Here is a 23,003-nt window from a genome sequence, read left to right as displayed (position 1 = left end):
GCTTAAAAAGCATGTTGCTGGTAGAGCTGAGGCAAGGGACAGCCAGATTATGTGGGGCCTGCAAACAACAGGCAAAGTTCTGGATTATGTTTTAAATGTGGTTAAAAGGCAGTTTCAACAACAACAAACAAAGCATGTTGCCTCATGGCTGCTTTCTTCCATGACTAGTCCAGGTCAACTTTATTTTACTTACTTATTAATTTTAAAAATCTGTTTACTTTTGGCTGCACTGGGTCTTCATTGCTGTGCACGGGCTTTCTCTAAGATGTGGCGAGCAGCGGCTACTCTCTAGTGGTGGTGCACAAGCCCCTCATTGTAGTGGCTGCTGTTGCAGAGCACAGGTTCTAGGGCTCATGGGCTTCAATCGCTGCAGCTCACGGGCTCCAGAGCTCTGGCTCAGGAGTCGTGGTGCACAGGCTTAGCTGCCTCGTGGCATGTAGGATCGATCTTCTCAGACCAGGGATCAAACCTGGTCCCCTGCATTGGCAGGTAGATTTTTAACCACTGGACCACAAGCAAAGTCTCAAGCCCAGATTAATTTTAAAGAGAATTTCTCATTAGACATTTAGAATGGACAGAGAGGCTACCAAGGAATAGGTTATAACACACAAGTTTCAATGAGAATGGAGAAAAATCAGGAATAAGTCTTAAATAGCAAAGAGCAGCATCAGCTAGGTAAAGAAGGCAAAGAATTTAAGTCAAGTCAGTGTCCATCAAGGTAAGGGAGGCAAAGAATTTAAGTCAAGTCAGTGTAGACAGGGAGAAGGCAATGGCACCCCACTCCAGTACTCTTGCCTGGAAAATCCCATGGACGGCGGAGCGTGGTAGGCTGCAGTCCATGGGGTTGCTAAGAGTCAGACACGACTGAGCCACTTCCCTTTCACTTTTCATTTTCATGCATTGGAGAAGGCAATGGCAACCCACTCCAGTGTTCTTGCCTGGAGAATCCCAGGGACGGGGGAGCCTGGTGGGCTTCCATCTATGGGGTCGCACAGAGTCGGACACGACTGAAGTGACTTAGCAGCATGAATTTCAAGATAACTATAATTACCATATTAAAGAATTTCAATGACAAGATAGAGGATCCTAAAGAAGAATTACAATATATAAAATAATCAAATGTAAATTTTGAAACTGGAAAAACACAATAAATGAAATTAAGAACTTAATGAATGAGTTTAATATATCAATTAGACACAATGTAAATGAGAATTATGGGAATGGAAGACAGGCCAGAAGAAAATATTGAACTAAGTATGGAGAGATAAAAAGGCAAAACATACAGAAGAGAATGAAGAGATATATGAGACTTGGTAAAAAGAATTAACAAAGGGGTACTTGGAGTCATTGGCTGAAGAGATAATGGCAAATGTTCCATAACTGACCAAAGTCATCAAGCCATATATTCAAGAAGTACTGTGAACCCCAAAAGGCACTTATTCTGATAGGAGTATAAACTGGAAACCACCACAGACAACTTTTTGGTAGTATTTATTAAAGCTGAACTTGAATATATCCTGTGACACAGCACTACCATCCAGAAAATATGCACACTTCTACCAAAAGATATGCAAAGAAAGTTCAGAGTAAAATTATTTTAAATAGCCCCATCCTGGAAATAACTCAAATGTTGATCAAAAATAAAAGATAAACAGATTGTTATAACAGTCATCCAAAAGAATATCATGATGATATGAAATGAACAAACTACTGTAATATGTAACAAAAACCATTACTGTATCACATAAGTATAAAGCTGAGTAAAGAAGCTATAATTAAAAGTCTAATACTGCATGATTTCTTAAATGATAATGAAAAACAAGCCAAGACTAATCTATAATTTTAGAAACCAAAAGTGATTTCTGTAGAGAAAGGTAAAGGGAGTGACTTGAAGGGAAAACATTTCTTAGAGTGATTGTGAATGAAAAGATATGTGCAATTCATATTACCTACAAAAAACTGGTATTTAGAACATACAAAATGAAAAGACAACCTACTGAGTGGAAGGAAATATTTGCAAATCATGTATTTAATAAGGGGTTAATATCCAAAATACATTTAAAAACTCTTACAACTCAATAGTAAAAAAAAAAAAAAGCATTCTGATTAAAAAATAGGCAGAGCTCTGAATAGACATTTTCCCAAAGACACATAGATGGCCTCAGCATTACTAATCATCATGGAAATGAAAATCAAAACCACAATGAGATATCACTTCACACCTGTCAGAATGGCTATTATCCAGACCAGAGGTAACAAGTGTTGGAGAGGATGTGAAGAGACAGAACACTGTGCACTTCTGACAGGAGTGTAAACTGGCACAGCTACTATGGAAAACAGTATGAAGGGTCCTCAAAAAATTAAAAATAGAACTACAAGTTCCAGCAGTTTCACTTTTGTGTTTTTACCCAATGAAAACAAGAACACTTAATTCAAAAAGATTTATGCAACCGTCACGCTGCAGTTTTATTTACAACAGCCAAGATATGGAGGGCATCTAAGTTCCCATCAATAGACAGATGGATAAAGAAGATGCAGCATACACATATACCATGGAATATTAGCCATAAAAAAAAGAAGGCAATCTTGTCATTTGCAACAACACTGATGGACCTAGATGATATTAGGCTAAGCTAAAAAAGTCAGAGGAAAACAAATACTGTACGATTTAACTTATAAATGGAATCTAGAAAACAAAACAAATGAATAAACATAACTGGATAGAAACAGAGTCATAGACCGAGAGAAGAGGCGGTTACCAGAGGGGAAGAGGGTGGGAAGATGAAACATACAAGGGAGATTAAGAGGTCTAAACTATCAGACACAAAATAAATGAGCCACAGATAATGTGATGTACCATATGAGAAATACAGCCAATAATTATGTAATATATTTTTATGGTGACAGATGCCAACTAGACTTATCACAGTACCATTTTTAAATATATGCAAACATTGAATCAGTGTATAGTGTATAAGGAACTGAGTTTTGTAGGTCAATTATACTTAACAAATCAACAAAAAAATCAAATTTTTGGCTACCAGAGGTGGAAGACTGGGGGTGGGGGCAGGCGGAGAACTGAAAGAAGGTAGTCAAAAGGTACAAAATTCCAGGTATACGTAAGTTTTAAGGATAAAATGTACATAAGATGTATGATATATATGAAAGACAAGAGTAAATCCTACATGTTTTTTCCACAAGAAAAAAAGCTATTTTCTCTATTTCTTTAATGTTGTATTTATATGAGACCATGGATGGTCACTAACCCCATTATGATAATCAGTTCATGATGTATACTGATCATCATGCTGTACACTTTAAACTACACAGTGTTTTATGTCAATTATATCTCAATAAAACTGGAAGAAAAAACAAGTTTTAAAAACACTATATTGAATATTTGAAAGTTGCTAAGATAGTACATCTTAAAAGTCCTCTTCACAAGAAAAAAAAAATTAGTAACTATATACGTGACAGATTTTAACTATCACCAGACTTAACTGTAGTGATTTCACAACAGATAAAATATCAAATTCTATTGCACATCTGAAACAAATACTATGTTCTATAATAAGCAACTCAAATATGCAGATATATAAAGTTTAATTGTATTAATTACTCCAATCATAACTTCCAGAACATACCAAGGGGGAAAATGTAGAGTAACAAGAACTCTTATACCCTGCTGGAAATACTGTAAATTTAAAACTACTATGGAAAAACTCCTGGTATCAGCTAGTCAACTGAAGATGCACATAACTTATGCAATTCTACTCCAAGGCAGTACTTTAGATCTGTATCTTTTAATAGGAGCAGGAATATCCTCAGCATTTCAGAAAATTCAGCATCTCCAGTCAATGACGGTTAGGCTAGCAGCAGTCTCTCCAACCACTCTATCACTGGGACAAACAGAAACATCCTCACATATTTCTAAATTGGAGCAGGGGGCAGATACACAGTTTTGATTGAGGTATACTGCTCTAGAGAAGGGTTTTCAACCTCCGTATACTAGTGACATTTTGGAATAATTCTCAAATTTTGAGGGGAGCTGTCTTGTGCTTTGTTGGATGTTTAGCAGCATCTTTGGCCTTTATCCACTAAATGCTAGTTGTGATAACCATAAATGACCCTAGACATTGCTAAATGGAGCTAAAATCATCCCCAGTTTAAAATCAGTGTCCTGGAGAAATCTTTTCATAGGTGCATCAAAATATGTCCAAGAACGTTCATAGCAGTAATGCTTTAGCAGCAAAAAAATGGAAAAAAAATAAAAATTTCCATTAACATTAAAATAAACTGACATATACAGCAGTGAAACTGACCTATAACTTTATGGAACAAGATGGATGAATCTTAGGAATATAATTTAGATAACCAAAACAAGTCAGAGAAAAACACATTATTTCTTTTCATATAAAATTCAAAAACAAGCAGCATAAAACAGTACCTTGTTTAAAAACAGAGCATGTTAAAAATGTAAAGATTCAGGACGGTGGTTACCTTTGTAAGGTAGGAAAAGGTACACGAGCATGGAGGGGCACACACGAACTTTACAAGCTTTGGTAATGTCCCGTTTTCTAAACTGAGTGCTAGTTCAGTTCAGTCGCTCAGTCGTGTCCGACTCTTTGCGACCCCATAAACCGCAGCACGCCAGGCCTCCCTGTCCATTACTAACTCCCGGAGTTCACCCAAACCCATGTCCATCGAGTTGGTGATACCATCCAACCATCTCATCCTCTGTCATCCCCTTCTCCTCCTGCCCTCAATCTTTCCCAGCATCAGGGTCTTTTCAAATGAGTCAACTGATTGCATGAGGTGGCCAAAGTACTGGAGTTTCAGTTTAAGCATCAGTCCTTCCAAAGAACACCCAGGACTGATCTCCTTTAGGATGGACTGGTTGGATCTCCTTGCAGTCCAAGGGACTCTCAAAAGTCTTCTCCAACACCACAGTTCAAGAGCATCAATTCTTCGGGACTCAGCTTTCTTTATAGTCCAATTCTCACATCCATACAGGACCACTGGAAAAACCATAGCCTGACTAGTTGGACCTTTGTTGACAAAGGAATGTCTTTGCTTTTTAATATGCTGTCTAGGTGGGTCATAACTTTCCTTCCACGGAGTAAGCGTCTTTTAATTTCATGGCTGCAATCACCATCTGCAGTGATTTTGGAGCCCAGAAAAATAAAGTCGGCCACAGTCTCCACGTTGCCCCATCTATTTGCCATGAGGTGATGGGACCAGATGCCATGATCTTAGTTTTCTGAATGTTGAGCTTTAAGCCAACTTTTTCACTCTCCTCTTTCACTTTCATCAAGAGGCTCTTTAGTTCTTCTTCACTTTCTGCCATAAGGGTGGTGTCATCTGCATATATGAGGTTATTGACATTTCTCTCAGCAATCTTGATTCCAGCTTGTGCTTCCTCCAGCCCAGCGTTTCTCATTATGTACTCTGCATATAAGTTTATACTTGGATATTTGATATCTTTATACACCCTACATAATATATAGATATAATACCTATTCAATATTTAATAAAGTAAAAAATAAAGACCCACCATCTGTAGGCAGATTGCTACAATGGTTCATCTAATCATGCTTTCCCATTCCCATTCCAGTCTCCACAACTTGTGTAATCTCCCTTAAAGTGTGGACAGAACCTGTAACTTGCTTCTAATTAATGGAATATGGAAAAAGTAATAGATTGTGAGGATGTAATTTAGGTCCAATGATCTGACTTTATACTCATCAAAAGGGAGATTATTCTGGGTAGATCACTCCTCATCAGCTAAGTCCATTAAAACAGTCTTGAAGGTAAGAGATGTTCCTTCTGGCCTTGAGGCTTCCACAAGTCTCACAGCTGTGAGGACATGAATCCTGCCAACAATTACATGAGTTTAGAAGGGGACCCTGCACCCAAATCCCAAACAAGACTGGCCCTGGCTGACGCCTTGACCGCAACTCTGTGACAACACGAGCAGGGCACCCAGTGAAGTCACGCCTGGACTTCTGACTCATGCAAATGGTAAAACAATAAATAATAAATGGGTCCTGTTTTAAGCCACTAAATTTGTGGTAATTTGTTTCACAGCACAGAAAGCTGATACAAACACTTTTTATGAATTTTATTCCTAAGAAGCAAGGTAACTATCATTAACCAATCTACTGGGAAATCAAATACCCAACATTGCTATAGCACCTCCAACAAGCACAGTTTAGTTTGGTTGAAGAAAGTTTAAAAAGCATAATCATCACAGCTGACAACCTCAAATTAGATCATTCATGTATCAAGGAACAAAAGGGCAATTAGGCTTCCCTGGTCACTCAGCTGGTAAAGAATCCACCTGCAATGCAGGAAACCCCAGTTTGATTCCTGGGTCAGAAAGTTCCCCTAGAGGAGGGATAGGCTACCCACTCCAGTATTCTTGGGCTTCCCTGGTGGCTCAGATGTAAAGAATCTGCCTGCAATGTGGGAGACCCAGGTTTGATCCCTGGGTGGGAAAGATCCCCTGGAGGAGGGCATGGCAACCCACTGCTGCATTTCTTGCCTGGAAAATCCCATGGACAGAAGAGCCTGGTGGGCAACGGTGCATGGGGTGGCAAAGAGCTGGACATGAGCATGAGCAACTAAGCACATGCTCAAATCATCTCTATTAAAAAGACAGAAAGCTATCATCAAATCCACACGTGTCAAATAAACAAATTTTCTAAAAATCTTAAAAAAAAAAACAAAAAAAAAAACCAACCTCAAAACCGTGATAGTATAGCATTTATAATCAGAAATGTGAGAAGTTCCAAATGACTGTTAAGGCTTATACTTCCTTCCTGTTGAGACTGCTCTCAAGTGAAGAATTATTTCCTGATTCTTTTATCCTCAAAGCAGTGTTTGGCACATAGCAAGTGCTTACAGTCTGCTGAATAAAGGAACTCCATTTCAAAAGATGATTTGAAGATCAATAACCTGCCTTAGGTCACAATGTGTTAATTGCAGAACAGAGGCTAAGACAAGGTTCTTTTGTCTGTCAATTGGCTGCTTTCTTCCTACATCAGAATTCACTTCTTAATTACTGCCAAACCTCATTAAACACACATACCACACAAATCATTAAGACTATTAAGTATTCGATAAGATTTTTTCCATAATATTAATGCTACCTGCCTCACTATTTTGTTAGCCTGTATCACAGTTCCTATTGTTCACTGTACTAAGTGATTAACAATTTTCTGCTCCACATCAACTAGAAAATGAAATAATTCTACTGACTAGAGCCAGTAACAGTACTTTTAGATTTTCTGAGGTATTTATTAGCCGGATATAGGCAACAACGATCTTTTCCCAGGATAATCAAGGGAAGAGAACCACAGAAGTCAGTGCTACCCCTTAAAATGGAGGGGAGCCAATCCTATATTCCTGTTTTAAAACAGTAGTCAATCAATCCCAGCCCCCTAAAATCATTCCTCAAAAGATATGCACCCACAGTTATCTGAACAGTCTGTCTTGTGACATCTGTTTGTTCTCTGTTCTGTTTGCAACACTTCTCTTTGAATGGCCCACTATTAAAAACATTTTAGATTATGTGATAAATATAAAACAGATACCAAAAGTTTTATGGCCCCATCTATATACATATAATTTTTAAAGTCAAGTGACAATACTTTAAACATGCTTAATGGTGATTACACAAACTTTCTACTCTTCAGGGGAAAAAGTCCTTGCATTAATATATAAAACGCACATTTTAGGAAACAGGTACTTACTTAAGAAATAGACTGGTTTCAAGAAAATGTTAAGGATCTGCTCTCTCTGCACCCCTCTTTCTTTCTTGGCAGGAAAAAAAATGGAAATGGTAGTAGCTGGCTGATTGTTAATTTGGAATGGGAAGACATCACAGAGGGATAAAAGGTGAGATACTGGCATCCTAGATAATTTCTTCTTTATTTACAAAATAAGAAACTCTAGTAAGTAGCTGCCAGGTATGAGATGGGGTGGAGGGTTCACATTTGACAACAGTAGTGATCCAGGTTGGGGTCTTACTCATAGGAGTCTGGAAAGGGGGGATCCCACCTCCAGTTATCCCTCCTGCATGGATTCAGCAATTCTCTTCACATGTGTACCTGATACTTGATACAAACAAAATGATAAATGTTCATCAATCTAGGAACAGTAAAAAGTGGGGGAGGGGTTAATGATCTACTTCCAGGTCCTATTCATTATTTTAATACTGCCAAATACATGTGTATCAGCAAATTTTTCAAGGTTAAAAGAGAATAGCCCCAGAAGAAAAAAGAAACCATTCTCACAAGTCATCATCACCAAAGGAGAATTAAGCGCACTCACTGTTAAGGAAGCAATCCCTTTGTGGTAGAATTTTAAAGACTCAGCAATGCAAGAAAGTGCTGAACTATAATTCTCTTCTTGTAACCCGGTGAGGCACTGTTCTGCATGTGAGAACTCCTTTAAACTATTCAGCCAGAAGTAGAAATGTTCGGAGGCAACCTGAGTCAGCAAAGTCTGATAAAGCTCTCTGGCCATGTCATGATTACCCTAAAAAAAAAAAAGTGGGGGGAGGGAGAAATGAGGGGCATGATGAGATTCTTTCACTTGAACGGCCTGATGTAGCAGCTAAAAGAGAAATTCAAACCCTGGATAAAGTTTTAGCAATCATTCCTCACATTATATAACTGTGTGAGTCTCCGTCAAAGTAGCTCTTCAGAGAAAATATGCTGAGCCGCTTTTACGTAACATAATGCCTGAAGTTCTGTACCAAAAAGTTCCAAAGAGAAAACGAATGGTGGTATCTATAACCCGGGTCTAGAATTCTAGTTCAAGATTTAGAAAGTATACATCCTTATTGTATGTCATTTTCGTATGAGCTATTTAGTAGGGTGGGGAGAAGTCCAGTCAAGTTCCATCAAGTATTACTGTGCCCCCTGGAAATGACTGACGGAGAGGGAGGGATTTGAGGGGGGACGTGAATGCCTGTTAATGCCTGGGGGTGAGGGATGCTCACTGTCCTGCCCAGTATAGGAATGATAAGGTGGGGGAGAAAAAGGGAAGAAAGACGTGGGAAGCTGAAAGGGGAGGACAGAAACACGAGTGGGAAGGAGCTGTGTTTCCGAGAGCACACGATAAACTGAAGGCGCTGCTAACAACCTACAGCCGGAAGCTCCTATTTCTGGAATTCCCGTGGAATCTCTCCCTAACAATGTATATATTGTTCTCATGTGTGTATGTTAAAAATTAGGTCCTTTCCTTCATCACCTTTTAATCCCATGACTAAAAAGTACTTCCACTTTCATCTTTAGTTTTGACTAGGAGGAACAATCGCACAACCTAAAGGCTCGTAATCTGCCCTTTTCACAACCCGGTTCCCGCAGGACAGTACGTACCATTCGGGATGCCTGTCTGGCAATCCGGTAGACAGTCCATCCATTGGAAACGCTTTCAAGCTGCTGCTTTATTACTGCCTTTACTTCAGCAGACAGTGCTTTCTGACTGGCTACAAAAATCACAGTGGCCAAGCTCACCTAACACCAAGCAAGAACAAAGTCAAGGAAATTGTTAACTCTACCCAATGTTATAGATAACTTTACCCAGAAGGGTGAAAAACTAATTAGAGCCTACTGAAAAAGAACAACATTTGTCTTCCTTTGACACTTACTAAATTTCCACTTTATTCCATTACTTTGTGTATAACAGCAAATAATTAGAAACAATGCCCATTAATATGGATAAACTATGATATTAACATAATCACACAATGAAAAACTATAGAGCAGTGATATGGATAAACCAGAAATACTCTTATCAATATAGAATCAATATAGATTCACATAAAACAGGCAAAATGCAAAAGATTACATGTAGTACGATAACATATAAAGTTAAAACATACAAAAAATCTTGCATATCATGTAGGAAATATACTAAGGCAGTAAATATAGAACAATACATATGGGAATGACAAACATCAGTTTTGGGATAGTGGTTACCTATGCTGACAGGAAGGAAGAAGACACCATCAGGGAGATACACAGGCAGGTACAGGTCAACTGTACTAGCAACGTTTTTTTCTTAAACTAGGTGACGGATGCAAGACCTCTCATCATATTTTTCCTGATGTGTTTTTGAATATTTTGTGTCATAATTTAAAGTTGTTTTTAAAATAGTACTAACAAAAAAAGGGATAAAGAACATTAATTGACAATGCTGCTTCAATGAAAAGCAGACTTGGCTACTTGCTTCTCAGTATTCCAAAGCCAACACATACAAGGATCCACACATACTGTGATAAATGCATGATTTCCACGACCACTGCCACTTAAGACATCAGGGTAGCCTTTCCTGATAGCAAATGATGAGAAGGGGGCGATCTTTTACATAATGCCCCCTGCAGGATTAAACATAAAATGGGCTTGAGGAAGTAATTTCATTAAGCTTTTTCCCAAGCCATATAATCAGATGACCACAAACAATATGGAGAGGCTACTTTGAAGCTTAATTCCAATTTATGCCTATTTAGCATGCAGTCTACTCTCAGCCCTGGAGAACTTTCAAGTAAACATTATTACACAACTTCCATGCCTTCTGGGTTTTTTCTAAGCATGTACCTTTTCCAATGCCAGGACTGCAGTGAAACCCAAACTGGATCCTCAACAGCTAAAGAGGTCCTGGACTGGCAAAGAGGAATTGATTTAATTCCTCTTATGGTCGCTGATATCACTAGGTCATTTTACTTATATTTTTGGAAGGACAAAACAGGGTTTGGTTCATTATTTATTTGCTTTGTAGAAAAGAGGAAAAAAATAAAAACAAACCCTTCAGTTTCATTTTGTCCTTTGTAAGCAAAAATATCAGATTGAAGGCTTTGGCTACACTAAGCTGATTTGACAGGACTTAGGAAGAAAGCCGGAGAAGGCAATGGCACCCCACTCCAGTACTCTTGCCTGGAAAATCCCATGGACGGAGGAGCCTGGTAGGCTGCAGTCCATGCGGTTGCTAAGAGTCGGACACGACTGAGAGACTTCACTTTCACTTTTCACTTTCCTGCACTGGAGAAGGAAATGGCAACCCGCTCCAGTGTTCTTGCCTGGAAAACCCTAGGGACGGTGGAGCCTGATGGGCTGCCGTCTATGGGGTCGAACAGAGTCGGACACGACTGAAGCGACTTAGCAGCAGCAGCAGCAGCAGCAGCAGGAAGAAAGCTGTTTTACATGTGAACTAAACAGGGCTTTCTATACCTAAAATGGAAACACCAAAAAGCTCCAGGTCCCCACCCTATTTTCACTTCAGCATGCTCCTGGTCTTAGCTAATTATTTTAACCTGCTGACTTCTTGGATTACTGATAATCCTCCCTAGACTGGAACCCATTCATCCACGGGAGGTTTGAAAAGTAGCTGTTTACCAGAAGCTCCTGTTGCTTGTCTGTGGCTGATCGTCCGATCACCTTGTAGAGCTCCACGAGGTCACCGAGCATCCCATCGCCCAGCACGGGCAGCTGCATGGCAATGGCAGCCAGGCAGTGGCACATCAGAATGCGGGCAGTGTCCTGAGCGCTGTGCAACTGAGTCAACAAGGTCTCAACCACGGACTGGCTGAGATGGGGCCTGCCCTTGGCCAACTTCACCATACAGTTCAGAGCAATCTGCATATTGAATAGAAAGTGGACTAGTTACATTTAGAAGGTATGAAGTGAAGCTTTAAAGAAAGTAACTCTCTAAAATTACTAGGAAGAATCAAGAAGGTTGTTGGTAGGCACAAAAAATGTACTGTGGTCCCACAGGGATTCTGGGGATCTGCCAATCACACGGTGCCTATTTCCTTCACCACATCTTGATTATCAGCTTCTGTTTAACAGTACCAGCATCTTTATTATTCATCATTATAACCACATCATACCTTTTCTTAACATGCTAAAGTAAGTCATGATTTTTCTCAAACTATACCTTAAACAAGCTACAGTTCTTACATTCTCCAGTGTCTAACAGCCTTTTACTTCTTTCAGTCCTACTTTTCTTAATTATTTTCTGCCATCAAATATTACTTTTCATGTTTAACTCCAATAATAGTCTCATTTCACCTTAAAATGTTTAACTATCTCTAAGATGATAGCTCGGTGAGTGGATTAACACTAGGGCTTCTATACTGTATAAACTAATATACACTCACACAGTTATGAATTGCGCTGCAGTAATTTCATTAGTTCTTTGTGACCTTATCAGTGTTACCTCAGATTACAAAACTTGCAAAAGTACAGGAGCTCTGTCTGTTTAACTTTGCTTTACATTATCTAAGTGAAAGTGAAGTTGCTCAGTCGTGTCCGACTCTTTGCGACCCCATGGACTGTAGCCTACCAGGCTCCTCTGTCCATGAGATTTTCCAGGCAATAGTACTGGAGTGGGTTGCCATTTCCTTCTCCAGGGGATCTTCCCAACTCAGGGATCGAACCTGGGCTTCCCGCATTGTAGACAGATGCTTTTACCGTATGAGCCACCAGGGAAGTCCTACATTATCTAGGACCATCATAAATATCTATTACAACTTAATAAATACTTTCAACTGATGGCAAAATAGGCCAAACTCAAATTTTTACTTCATCTGTCTTTTGGAGTAACAACAGTCAAAATACTAGCTTTGAAAGTGAAGATCAAGGGCAAATATTTGTTTAAGCCAGAGGTTGACAAACTCTTGCACTTTGATCAAATCTTGCCTGTTTATGCAAATAAAATTTTACCAGAACACAGTCATACCATTAATCCTTCCCTTAAAAAAAAAAAAATACATTGTCCACAGCTATTTTTTTCCCTATAATAGCAGAACTGAGTAGTTGTGACAAAAAGTGCATTGTCTGCAAAGCTTAAAATAGTTACTATCTGACCCTTTACAGAGAGACTGGCTATCTACACTTCCGGCAGTGAAAACAGGCATTATATTAAAATAGCTGATGTTCACCTTTAAAGTGGCTTGAGCACCTGGGCTATCATCTTGACTACAAAGCACCAGAAGGGATTCCAGGCCAAAGACAGCATCTTGTTCCAGTGCCAAAAGGTCTAGAGGGAAAATACTGCGTTTTTAATGGTCAAGTAGAGAAGCTGACATACACACACACAGAATGCACACAGAAGAAAAAACATTCAGGACGAGAAAATACAAAACGGCTTAGCCAGGAAGAATACTAAGAACAGCAAACCACGTATCGACATGGCGTGTGTCAAATCTTCCAAACTAGTCTAACATTACACAGGTCCATTTTTACCTAGGATGCAACCTTCTTATTGAGGTAGAAATGCTTTCTAGAAATAATCAAGATCCCACTTTATCTTACTAGTGTTTTAAGTCAGATCATAAAGAAATAAACCCTTTATATGTCTCATGTAATACCAGTACTATATCATCTTTTCACTACTTTTGAGCTAAAATTTCTCTAAAGTTCTGTGTGTGTATGTATATATACATATATATAAAACTACATTTAGGTTAATATTAATATATGTCAGCTTTGAGAATACAGAGCGGTTTTCTGTGTTACGTGGTAGATAATACTTATTACTACGCCAAAAACTGAGTTACTGAAATCAGAATGAACAAACAAATTAAATGCCTTTTGAGTCAGTGTAAGAGCTTGGCAAACAATGTCTGGTGAAGATCAAGGTGCTGGGAAAACAAAGGTACTAGTCACAAGCAGTGCTGAAGCCTAGTGGGGATAAGAGGGACTGCTGATCCTTAACAAATATCAAAATAAGCACTGAAACAGATGAAACATCCAGAATGCATTCCTGGTTTTGAACACCAGCATGAATTTCTTTAGGTCAAAAGATGTTAAGAATACAATAAAATATATGCATTATTTTCTACGTACATCCTTCTTGACTATGCAAGTCATTTAATGCTATAGATACCTAGAGATAAATTCCATGACAATTTGATTTACATTGCTCTGTTAATTCATTTGCCCTCCAGGTGAAAACTATTTGTTACTTTAGCCTCTCAATAATTTCATATGCTTTTTCTCCCCTAAATTTTCTAGTTTTTTTTTTTTTAAACAAGTGAGCAAACTGATAATCACTGGATGGTTATAAGCAGTCTCTATCCACAGCACCATACGTGCAAAGGTAAAGCATAGGAGGAGATGGGCAGTGCTCCATACAACCTTTCAGTTCCGCACTCCCAATCCCAAGGTCCTCATTTTCTTTTCCCAAAGAATTAAGTAGTCTTGAGAAAATCTGCCCTCAGAACATTCAGGAGGAGATGACTAATAGATAAAAGCACACAGCCTAAAAATAATAAGGGATTAAAAAACGAAATACAAACAGGACTCTGGTGAAACTCCAATCTAAAAGTTCATACATAATATCAGTCTTGATCAAACTTACCTTTTTCTTGACAAGATACAGTTATATTAGTTAGGACTCTCACTCCATGAGCTGCAATGCCCCTGTTATTATGGTAACAGCACTCTTGGGCTAATTTGACTAAATCAGAGGATCTAGGGGACGAACCCACATTTCCTAAACAAGCAAAGAAAAGTAGGGCAGATTTAATTAATTTACACAGTTCAAAAGCAGTTCATTCTATAGGTTCATTTTTTATCATTTTCAAGAGAAAATCTCTAACAATGAATTTCAACAAAATTTTCTACCTCTACCCTATGATCAATATACAAAACCATCCCTTTTTCTCCTGTTCACATACTTAAAATAAGTATATGCTAAGTAGTTGTGTAATGATTAAGATCTAAAATTAACATAATAGTCCCCCCCCAAATATTAATAAAAATTGACTAAGAAACACAGCAAAAGCCAAGATTGTATCTTGAACATTCAAATGAATTCTCATTAAAACACAATCATTACAAGGCTTCTTGTCAGATAAAAACCTTTCATTCAAGAGAGGAGAGAAAAGAGAAACAAAAATTTTAAGTTTGCTCTTCCTACCTCAATTGCTGGCATATAGTTATACTGCAAAAGGTTTATGTAAGAATTTATGATTTTAGAGCTAGCGAGGACTTGGAGATCTTCTGATTCAATACTATTTTTACAGAAGAAATTGAAGCCTAAAGATCTTAAGCATCTTGCCACTGAGGTCATATAAACTTGTTAGTTATGCACCAGCTTTGTGCTTTATACGTTAAGTTCTATCCTATAGTTAAAAATCACACTTGAAATTCTGTAACATAAGGTTTATGCTGTGAATGTTTTTATTTATAGCAGAGAAGCTCTCAGTTATAGGTGAGTTTAACATCAAGAAGAATCTGAAGATTAAAGCCAATTCAACTTCTCAGCAGGGTCTTTCATTCCTGTCCTTCTCTGCCCTGTTTATTTTTCCATGATTCCTATCAACTATAACCTTGTCTTTTACACCGAGGGCAATCACACTTTTTGAGGTTTGAAGGGGGACACTGTTACTAATAACAACAGGCATAAACCAAGACTACCCCAGGTGGTCTGGGACATATGGTCACTTTACTGATTTCCACTTTGACATAAAACTACTAGTGTAGGTAAAGCCTCAGTGGTTTTTCAACAGGCAAAACATGTGAAAGATGAACGATGATTTTTTTTCACAAAACAATGGAAATTGTAATTTTCTCCATTCTTTCCCTTGTACATGTAATATGGACAATGACAACTCATCTATAAATTTACAAGTATGTTTTGAACTTGCTTTTCTCTTTTTTTCTCATTGAGATGTCAAAGAAAACTTGGGGGAAATAAACAGGAAAAAAAAGTCTCTAAACTCACAAACCAGCATAACCTTTTAATTAGCTTTCTGTATACTTTAAAAAATCTTTTCCCCTATGCATACAGTTTTAAAATTCATAATCAGGATAAGTAGATACTGTCAATATTCTGCCTTTAAAATATAATATTTGTGAGCATTTTTCTATGTCAATTGTTTCAGGGATAAAATTATTATTTTTAGTTTTTTTATTTAGAAATAATTTACTAAGATAAATTTACTTGATTTGAAAAGTTCAACCAATAGTAGAAAAAAGGTAAAAAGTTACTGAGTGAAAAGTCTTCCTCAACCACCTAAGGTTATATTTTTTGCGTATCATTCTAAAGAGTGTACACATTTGTAAGCAAAATCCTTTCTTTTTTCCTGTTATATACACTGCTGCGCATCCTGCTTTATTTCCCCCAGACATTACGTCATGGAGACTATTCCATGCCATATATTCTTTTTAGTAAGCCGCACTGATTGCTATTGCAGTTATGTGTCATAATTTATTTAATGAGTTCCCTATTGATGGACCTTCTTATGGTACTCCATCTCCAACGATGGACAATATTTTGCTACTACATTAATGATGCTATGAATAACCATGTACATATCATCTCTCAAATGTGAGACTAAATTAGTAGGATAAATTCCAAGAAGTGGAATTTCTCTATGTTTTTCACTTATAATTTTGAGGAGTACTTCCAAATTACCTATGCTGAAGTTTAACAATTTACATTCCCACCAGCAGTGAATGAGAGTAGCTTTTGATTAGCCACACCCTTGTCGACACAACATATTATCAAACTTCTGAATCTTTGCCAAACTGATTGATTAGAAAAATATTTCAGTGTTGCTTTAATTTGCATTTTTCTTAGGTATTTTACACGCTTAAGGCCCATTTTGTTAGGGATAATTTAGACACACTAAATTTAAGTCTGTTTTACAAACTGTTTATCTGGTTATACTAAAACTCTAATCAATGAAAATATACTTAAATATTCACTATTAGTTATGGAAATAATTTGACTTTAGAAAATACCTGACATTTATTTCTTGTGGGCATTACCTAGTCTGGTTGTTTAAGTTGTTTGCTTAATTCCATATATAAACTACAATTTAACAAAATTCAAAAAAAAGGACAAAGAAAATATCTAGCTCGTGAAGTGCTTGAATGTTATACCTTGACACACTTACAAAGGTCTTTGGAACTAGAAAGTAAAGAAAAAGAAAGACATCTTGCATCTAGGTCAGTTTAGTATAGCGAAGAATCCCGAGACAGAGCCCTTGGGCCCGGGTGCTTCACAGGTATGTGACTTTGGACACGCCATAGAAACCCTGTGAGCCTCAGATCCCACACCTGTAACTTCTGTGCACGTGCCTCACTGAACAGGGACTTGTACAAAAGCCCTTGTATGGGAGGGCGCCTATAAACTGTAAGATGAAATTAATACTTTGCCTACTGCTGCTCTTTCAGTGTGTGACAGCAGTCAAGGATATTAACTGCAAGCTGGAGAAGACTCCTTAAAGACCCTTGGACAGCAAGGAGATCAAACCAATCAATTTTAATGGAACTTAACCCTGAATACTCATTGGAAGGACTGATGCTGAAGGCGAACCTCCATTATTTTGGTCATCTGATGCGAACAGCCGACTCACTGGAAGAGTCCCTGATGCTGGGAAAGATTGAGGGCAAGAAAAGGGGCAACGGAGCGTGAGATGTTTAAATGACATCACGACTCAATGGATACAAGTTTGAGCAAAGTCTGGGAAATGGAGTAGGACAGGGAAGCCTGCTGTGCTGTGGTCCAAGGGGTTGCCAAGAGTCAGACACAACTGGGTGACTGAACAACAATAAACTGAGATTGGCTGATTTATGTAGAAAAAAGAATTTATTGAAAACACAATGAGTATAAGTAGATCATTGATTTTTTTAAATTGTTGATTTAAAAGAAAGGCTGTGATAACCTCTCTCATCTCTTGTAGGCATGCCCCTTTGCAATGCAACTTTCCAATTCCTTGCATCAGCAGGTGTTTATTTCTCCACCTATCTGGGCTTGGCCATCCGACTTGCTTTGGCCAATGAGACATTAAAAAACATGTGCAAGCAAAAGGCTAAGAGTGCTCATATGCTGGTGGCTTGTCTTCTTTTGGGTGCTGCTAGAATGGCAACCTACTCCAGTACTCTTGCTTAAAGAATCCCATGGACAGAGGAGCCTGGTGGGCTGCTGTCCATAGGGTTGCAAAGAGTCAGACGTGACTAAAGCGACTTAGCATGCAAGCATGCATTGGAGAAGGAAATGGCAACCCACTCGTGGTCTTGCCTGGAGAATCCCAGGGACAGAGGAGCCTGGTGGGCTGCTGTCCATAGGGTTGCAAAGAGTCAGACATGAATGAAGCGACTCAGCATGCAAGCATGCATTGGAGAAGGAAATGGCAACCCACTCGTGGTCTTGCCTTGAGGATCCCAGGGACAGAGGAGCCTGGTGGGCTGCCATCTATGGGGTCACATAGTCGGACACGACTGAAGCGACTTGGTGGCAGCAGCAGAACCTTAAGAACATGATGTCAACAAGCCCAAGCTGGACTGCTACAGAGTCAGAAGGAAGAGAACCACAGTGCCTCCGGTGAAAGTCTTTGCGACCTGTAGCTGGTGAATGAGGCCATCTCAGACCATCCAATCTGGTCAAGATGGCAGACAACTGTGGTTTCAAGTCACAGAGTTTAGATTTATTATGTAGTAATAGATGACTAATACAGAGGTACCTCACACAATTATTGAAAAGGCTGGAAAACTAAGTTCAAAAGATGGATAGGAATAAGCTGAGGCTAGAGACCAACCAAAGGCTATAGCCCAAACCATGCACAGAATTAGCCCAGGGAAGACATGCTCACCGCTGCTACTGTTGCTCGCTGCCACAGCTTATGTTGCTGCCAAAGGAGCAGATACGGCAAACACCCCTGCTACAGTGCACCCTGGAAACTGGATACTGCTGTGGTCATTGCTGTATCATCAGAACGGATTCTCAGATATCACTACTTCTTGCTGTCACTGCCTTCCAATTTATTCTCCAGTATGAAAATAATTAGTTGAGTCCAGACCGCTGCGTGCACCCTAGATGGCAGGAGCCTTGGCAATAGAGCTTCCTACCAAGACTTATATGGTGGGGAATTTCCCTTACCCAATAAGTGAGTTTATATGCTGTGAAGCCATAAGAAAGACAAATGCATAATGCAGTTCCTTAATTAATTCAATTCAGAATAACTAACTACACGCAAGTAAAGTAATGCTCAAAATTCTCCAAGCAAGGCTTCAACAGGATGTGAACCCTGAACTTCCAGATGTTCAAACTGGATTTGGAAAAAGCAGAGGAACCAGAGATCAAACTGCCAACATCTGTTGGATCATTGAAAAAGCAAGAGAGTTCCAGAAAAACATCTACTTCTGCTTTATTGACTATTTACAACAAACTGTGGAAAATTCTTAAAGAGACAGGAATATCAGACCACCTGACCTGCCTCTTGAGAAATATGTATACAGGTCAGAAAGCAATAGTTAGAACTGGACATGGAACAACAGACTTGTTCCAAATCAGGAAAGGAGTATGTCAAGGCTGTATACTGTCACCCTGCTTACTTAACTTATATGCAGAGTACATCATGAGAAACACTGAGCTGCATGAAGCACAAGCTGGAATCAAGATTGTTGGGAGAAATATCAATAACCTCAGATATGCAGATGACACCACCCTTATGGCAGAAAGTGAAGAAGAATGAAAGAGCCTCTTGATGAAAGTGAAAGAGGAGAGTGATAAAGCTGGCTTAAAGCTCAACATTCAGAAAACTAAGCAGAGACATTACTTTGCCAACAAAGGTCTGTCTAGTCAAGGCTATGATTTTTCCAGTAGTCATGTATGGATGTGAGAGTTGGACTGTGAAGAAAGCAGAGTGCCGAAGAATTGATGCTTTTGAACTGTGGTGTTGGAGAAGACTCTTGAGAGTCCCTTGGACTGCAAGGAGATCCAACCAGTCCATTCTGAAGGAGATCAGTCCTGGGTGTTCTTTGGAAGGAATGATGCTAAAGCTGAAACTCCAGTACTTTGGCCACCTCATGAGAAGAGTTGACTCACTGGAAAAGACTCTGATGCTGGGAGGGATTGGGGGCAAGAGGAGAAGGGGACGACAGAGGATGAGATGGCTGGATGGCATCACCGACTCGATGGACGTGAGTTTGAGTGAACTCTGGGGGTTGGTGATGGACAGGGAGGCCTGGCATGCTGCAATTCATGGGGTCACAAAGAATCGGACACGACTGAGCAAGTGAACTGAACTGAAATGATGGCATCTGGTCCCATCACTTCATGACAAATAGATGGGGAACCAGAGGAAACAGTGACAGACTTTTATTTTTTGGAGCTCCAAAATCACTGCAGATGGTAACTGCAGCCATGAAATTAAAAGACACTTGCTCCTTGGAAGAAAAGTTATGACCAACCTAGACAGCATATTAAAAAGAAGAGATATTACTTGGCCAACAAAGTCCATCTAGTCAAAGCAATGGTTTTTCCAGTAGTCATGTATGGATGTGAGAGTTGTACTATAAAGAACGCTGAACGCCAGAGACTGATGCTTTTGAACTGTGGTACTGGAGAAGACTCTTGAGAGTCCCTTGGACTGCAAGGAGATTCAACCAGTCTATCCTAAAGGAAGTCAGTCCTGAATATTCATTGGAAGGACTGATGCTAATGCAATACTTTGGTGACCTGATGTGAAGAACTGACTCATTGGAAAAGACCCTGATGTTGGGAAAGATTAAAGGCAGGAGGAGAAGGGGACAACAGAGGATGAGATGGTTGGATGGCATTACCGACTCAATGGACATGAATTTGAGTAAACTCTGGGAGTTGGTGATGGACAGGGAGGTCTGGCGTGCTGCAGTCCATGGGGTTGCAAAGAGTTGGACACAACTGAGCGGCTGAACTGAATTGAACTAGAAAAGGAAGCAATAGAGATCCTACAAAACTTGCATTCAAACAACAAAAACCTTTAAGCTTAAGTGTGTTATATAAGCAAGCTCCTCATGAGGCATTAATAGAGGCATTTTGGAGTTAAATCATTTTGAACAGGCAAGTAGGAAAGCATTATTGAACTGAGGCAAAATTGTATTTTAATCATTTTCCAGAAGGATAACATATGCGTAAAAGGAAGCATATGACATTTGCTTTTAAAATTCACCACCACTTGGCCTTTGAAATATACTTAAATCCAAAGGGCAATTTAAGTCAGAGACATACAAAAGCAAACCAGCTATTTTAAGCACTCTCAAAAATATTATTTCATCCACATAACAATGCAAAAAAAGGCAAATCCAGAAAAACTATAGCCTTGAGTTAAGATCAAGGATGCAAGATTTTATTATTTTAGGAATTACTTAAGAAATCATTTTTTAAGAAATTACTAACATGTAACAGTAAGAAACTAAAACCTTTCTTGATTCTAAAGCTTTAAATTGAAATATAAACATGACATGAATAAAAGATTATTAGCATGTTATCCATATATCATCTTTCTTCTCTTTACCTGAAGCTATGCTGAAGTAATGTTTGACGGCGATGGTCCCTGACAGCGTGGCAAGGACCGACAGCATCCCTAGTTTCAAGCTGTCATAAGGAGTCTGCAGGGCACATTCACAGAGTGCCTGAAATGCAGAAGAGAAAGGAACACGTAAGTTAAAACATCCATACGCCTTAAAACTGTCTACTCATTGTGAATGTTCCAGCTTTCAGAGAAACTGTATCTTTCTTCCACAAGAAAATACTTCAGTCAAACTTGCCACAGCCAAGAGGAACCTAAGGAGATATGTTAGCTAAATATAATGTTGTATCCTAGATGGATCTGGAACAACAGCAACAAAAAAAGACACTGGGTAAAAGCTGAAGAGGTCAGAACAGAGTATGAGCTTTGGTTAATAATAATAATGTTTCAATACTGATTCACTGATTTTTTTTTCTTTTTTTTTTTGATTCACTGATTTTTAACAAACCTACTATACTCATGTAAAACATTAATAACTGGGGAAACTGGTTGTGGGTATGTGGGAGTTCTCTGTACTACCTTCTCCATTTTTCTGTAAATCTATACATGTTCGAAAAAATACAGTCTGTTAAAAAAAGTCATGATAAACTTTTTATTAAGGTTATTATCAGTTATGTACTGCTTACTTCTCACAAGCAGAAGTTCCAACATATTTACCTTATCTAAGAGATATGAGTATTAGCTGAACATAAATGAATATATGTGTGTGTGTATATATATACACACATATATATATTTAAAATAATTGAGAGTGTAGCATTCTATCTAGCTAATAAGTGAGTGGGCTGTCTCTCTGTTCTTCTCCATTTCAGGTCACTTCCTCTACTCCTTACCTAGGTGCTCTGATGTATTACTAAAATCAAGGTGCTAGTTTTTCTCTCACTGCAGTTAACCCTGAATATGTTAGTGACCGTTGGCTAGCATAGTGACTGTTGGCTCATCCTGGATATTTACTCTTATGACTCTATAACAATATACATATGGTCAAATAACTGTCCTGTTAAACTAATTCCCATTCTCTCGCAAAGTTTCAGAAGACGAACAAAACTGAAAGACTAGGGAAACAATAAAAAATTAAATTTCACAAAGAGTTAAACAATAAATTTAATATGACCCCAGTAAAAATGTCAACAAAATCTTGGGGGGAGGGGAGAACTTAGATAACCTTTATCTAAAGATCATATGGAAAAATAAAAACGAGAAAATATGCAGAACATTCTGACAAAGTATAATGACAGACAAAATAAGCCCTATCAAACATTAAAATATATGATAAATTTGAAGAAATAAAATAAATTTTTCCTATTTCATAGAAACCGAAAGAGAACTGGTCCCAGAAACAGATTCAATTACACAAAGAATTTAATATATGATAATGGTATTTCAAATCAGAGAGACCAGGTAATAAACAGTTCAAGGTCAACTGGCCAATCACCTGGAAAAAAAAAAACTTGATTTTTTTTCTTTTTTTATGGCAAATCAAAAGAAACTAAAAAGTACAAAGAGTTAACAAGGGAAAAGAAAACATAAAATGATAATTGACAAAACTGGAAGAAAAATTCGTATCATGTAAAGTCAACAGAGGTCCAACAATCTTTGTATTAAAGTTCTTACTAATAAATAGGCAAACAAAAAGAAAAATCAGTAGTTCACAAAAAAAATTTATACAAATATTTTAAAATTTCATTCA

The 23,003-nt window shown here is 38.4% G+C and overlaps 1 protein-coding gene across 1 annotated transcript in view; it reads right to left on the bottom strand.

Annotated features, from left to right (window-relative positions):
* INTS7 (integrator complex subunit 7) overlaps window positions 1–23,003 on the bottom strand; it is an 84,010-nt gene that overhangs the window by 16,663 nt on the left and 44,344 nt on the right. The window contains exons 8-13 of the mRNA XM_027565659.1: window positions 21,299–21,416; window positions 14,371–14,505; window positions 12,950–13,047; window positions 11,403–11,642; window positions 9,387–9,524; window positions 8,335–8,541 (exon numbers count right to left, since the gene is read on the bottom strand). Of these exons, the coding sequence (XP_027421460.1) occupies window positions 8,335–8,541; window positions 9,387–9,524; window positions 11,403–11,642; window positions 12,950–13,047; window positions 14,371–14,505; window positions 21,299–21,416 (936 nt within the window). The remainder of the gene's footprint in view (window positions 1–8,334; window positions 8,542–9,386; window positions 9,525–11,402; window positions 11,643–12,949; window positions 13,048–14,370; window positions 14,506–21,298; window positions 21,417–23,003) is intronic.

Source organism: Bos indicus x Bos taurus, chromosome 16, assembly GCF_003369695.1.
Source record: "Bos indicus x Bos taurus breed Angus x Brahman F1 hybrid chromosome 16, Bos_hybrid_MaternalHap_v2.0, whole genome shotgun sequence".
NCBI classification, from domain to species: domain Eukaryota; kingdom Metazoa; phylum Chordata; class Mammalia; order Artiodactyla; family Bovidae; genus Bos; species Bos indicus x Bos taurus.
This window is presented reverse-complemented; position numbering and strand designations above follow the sequence as displayed.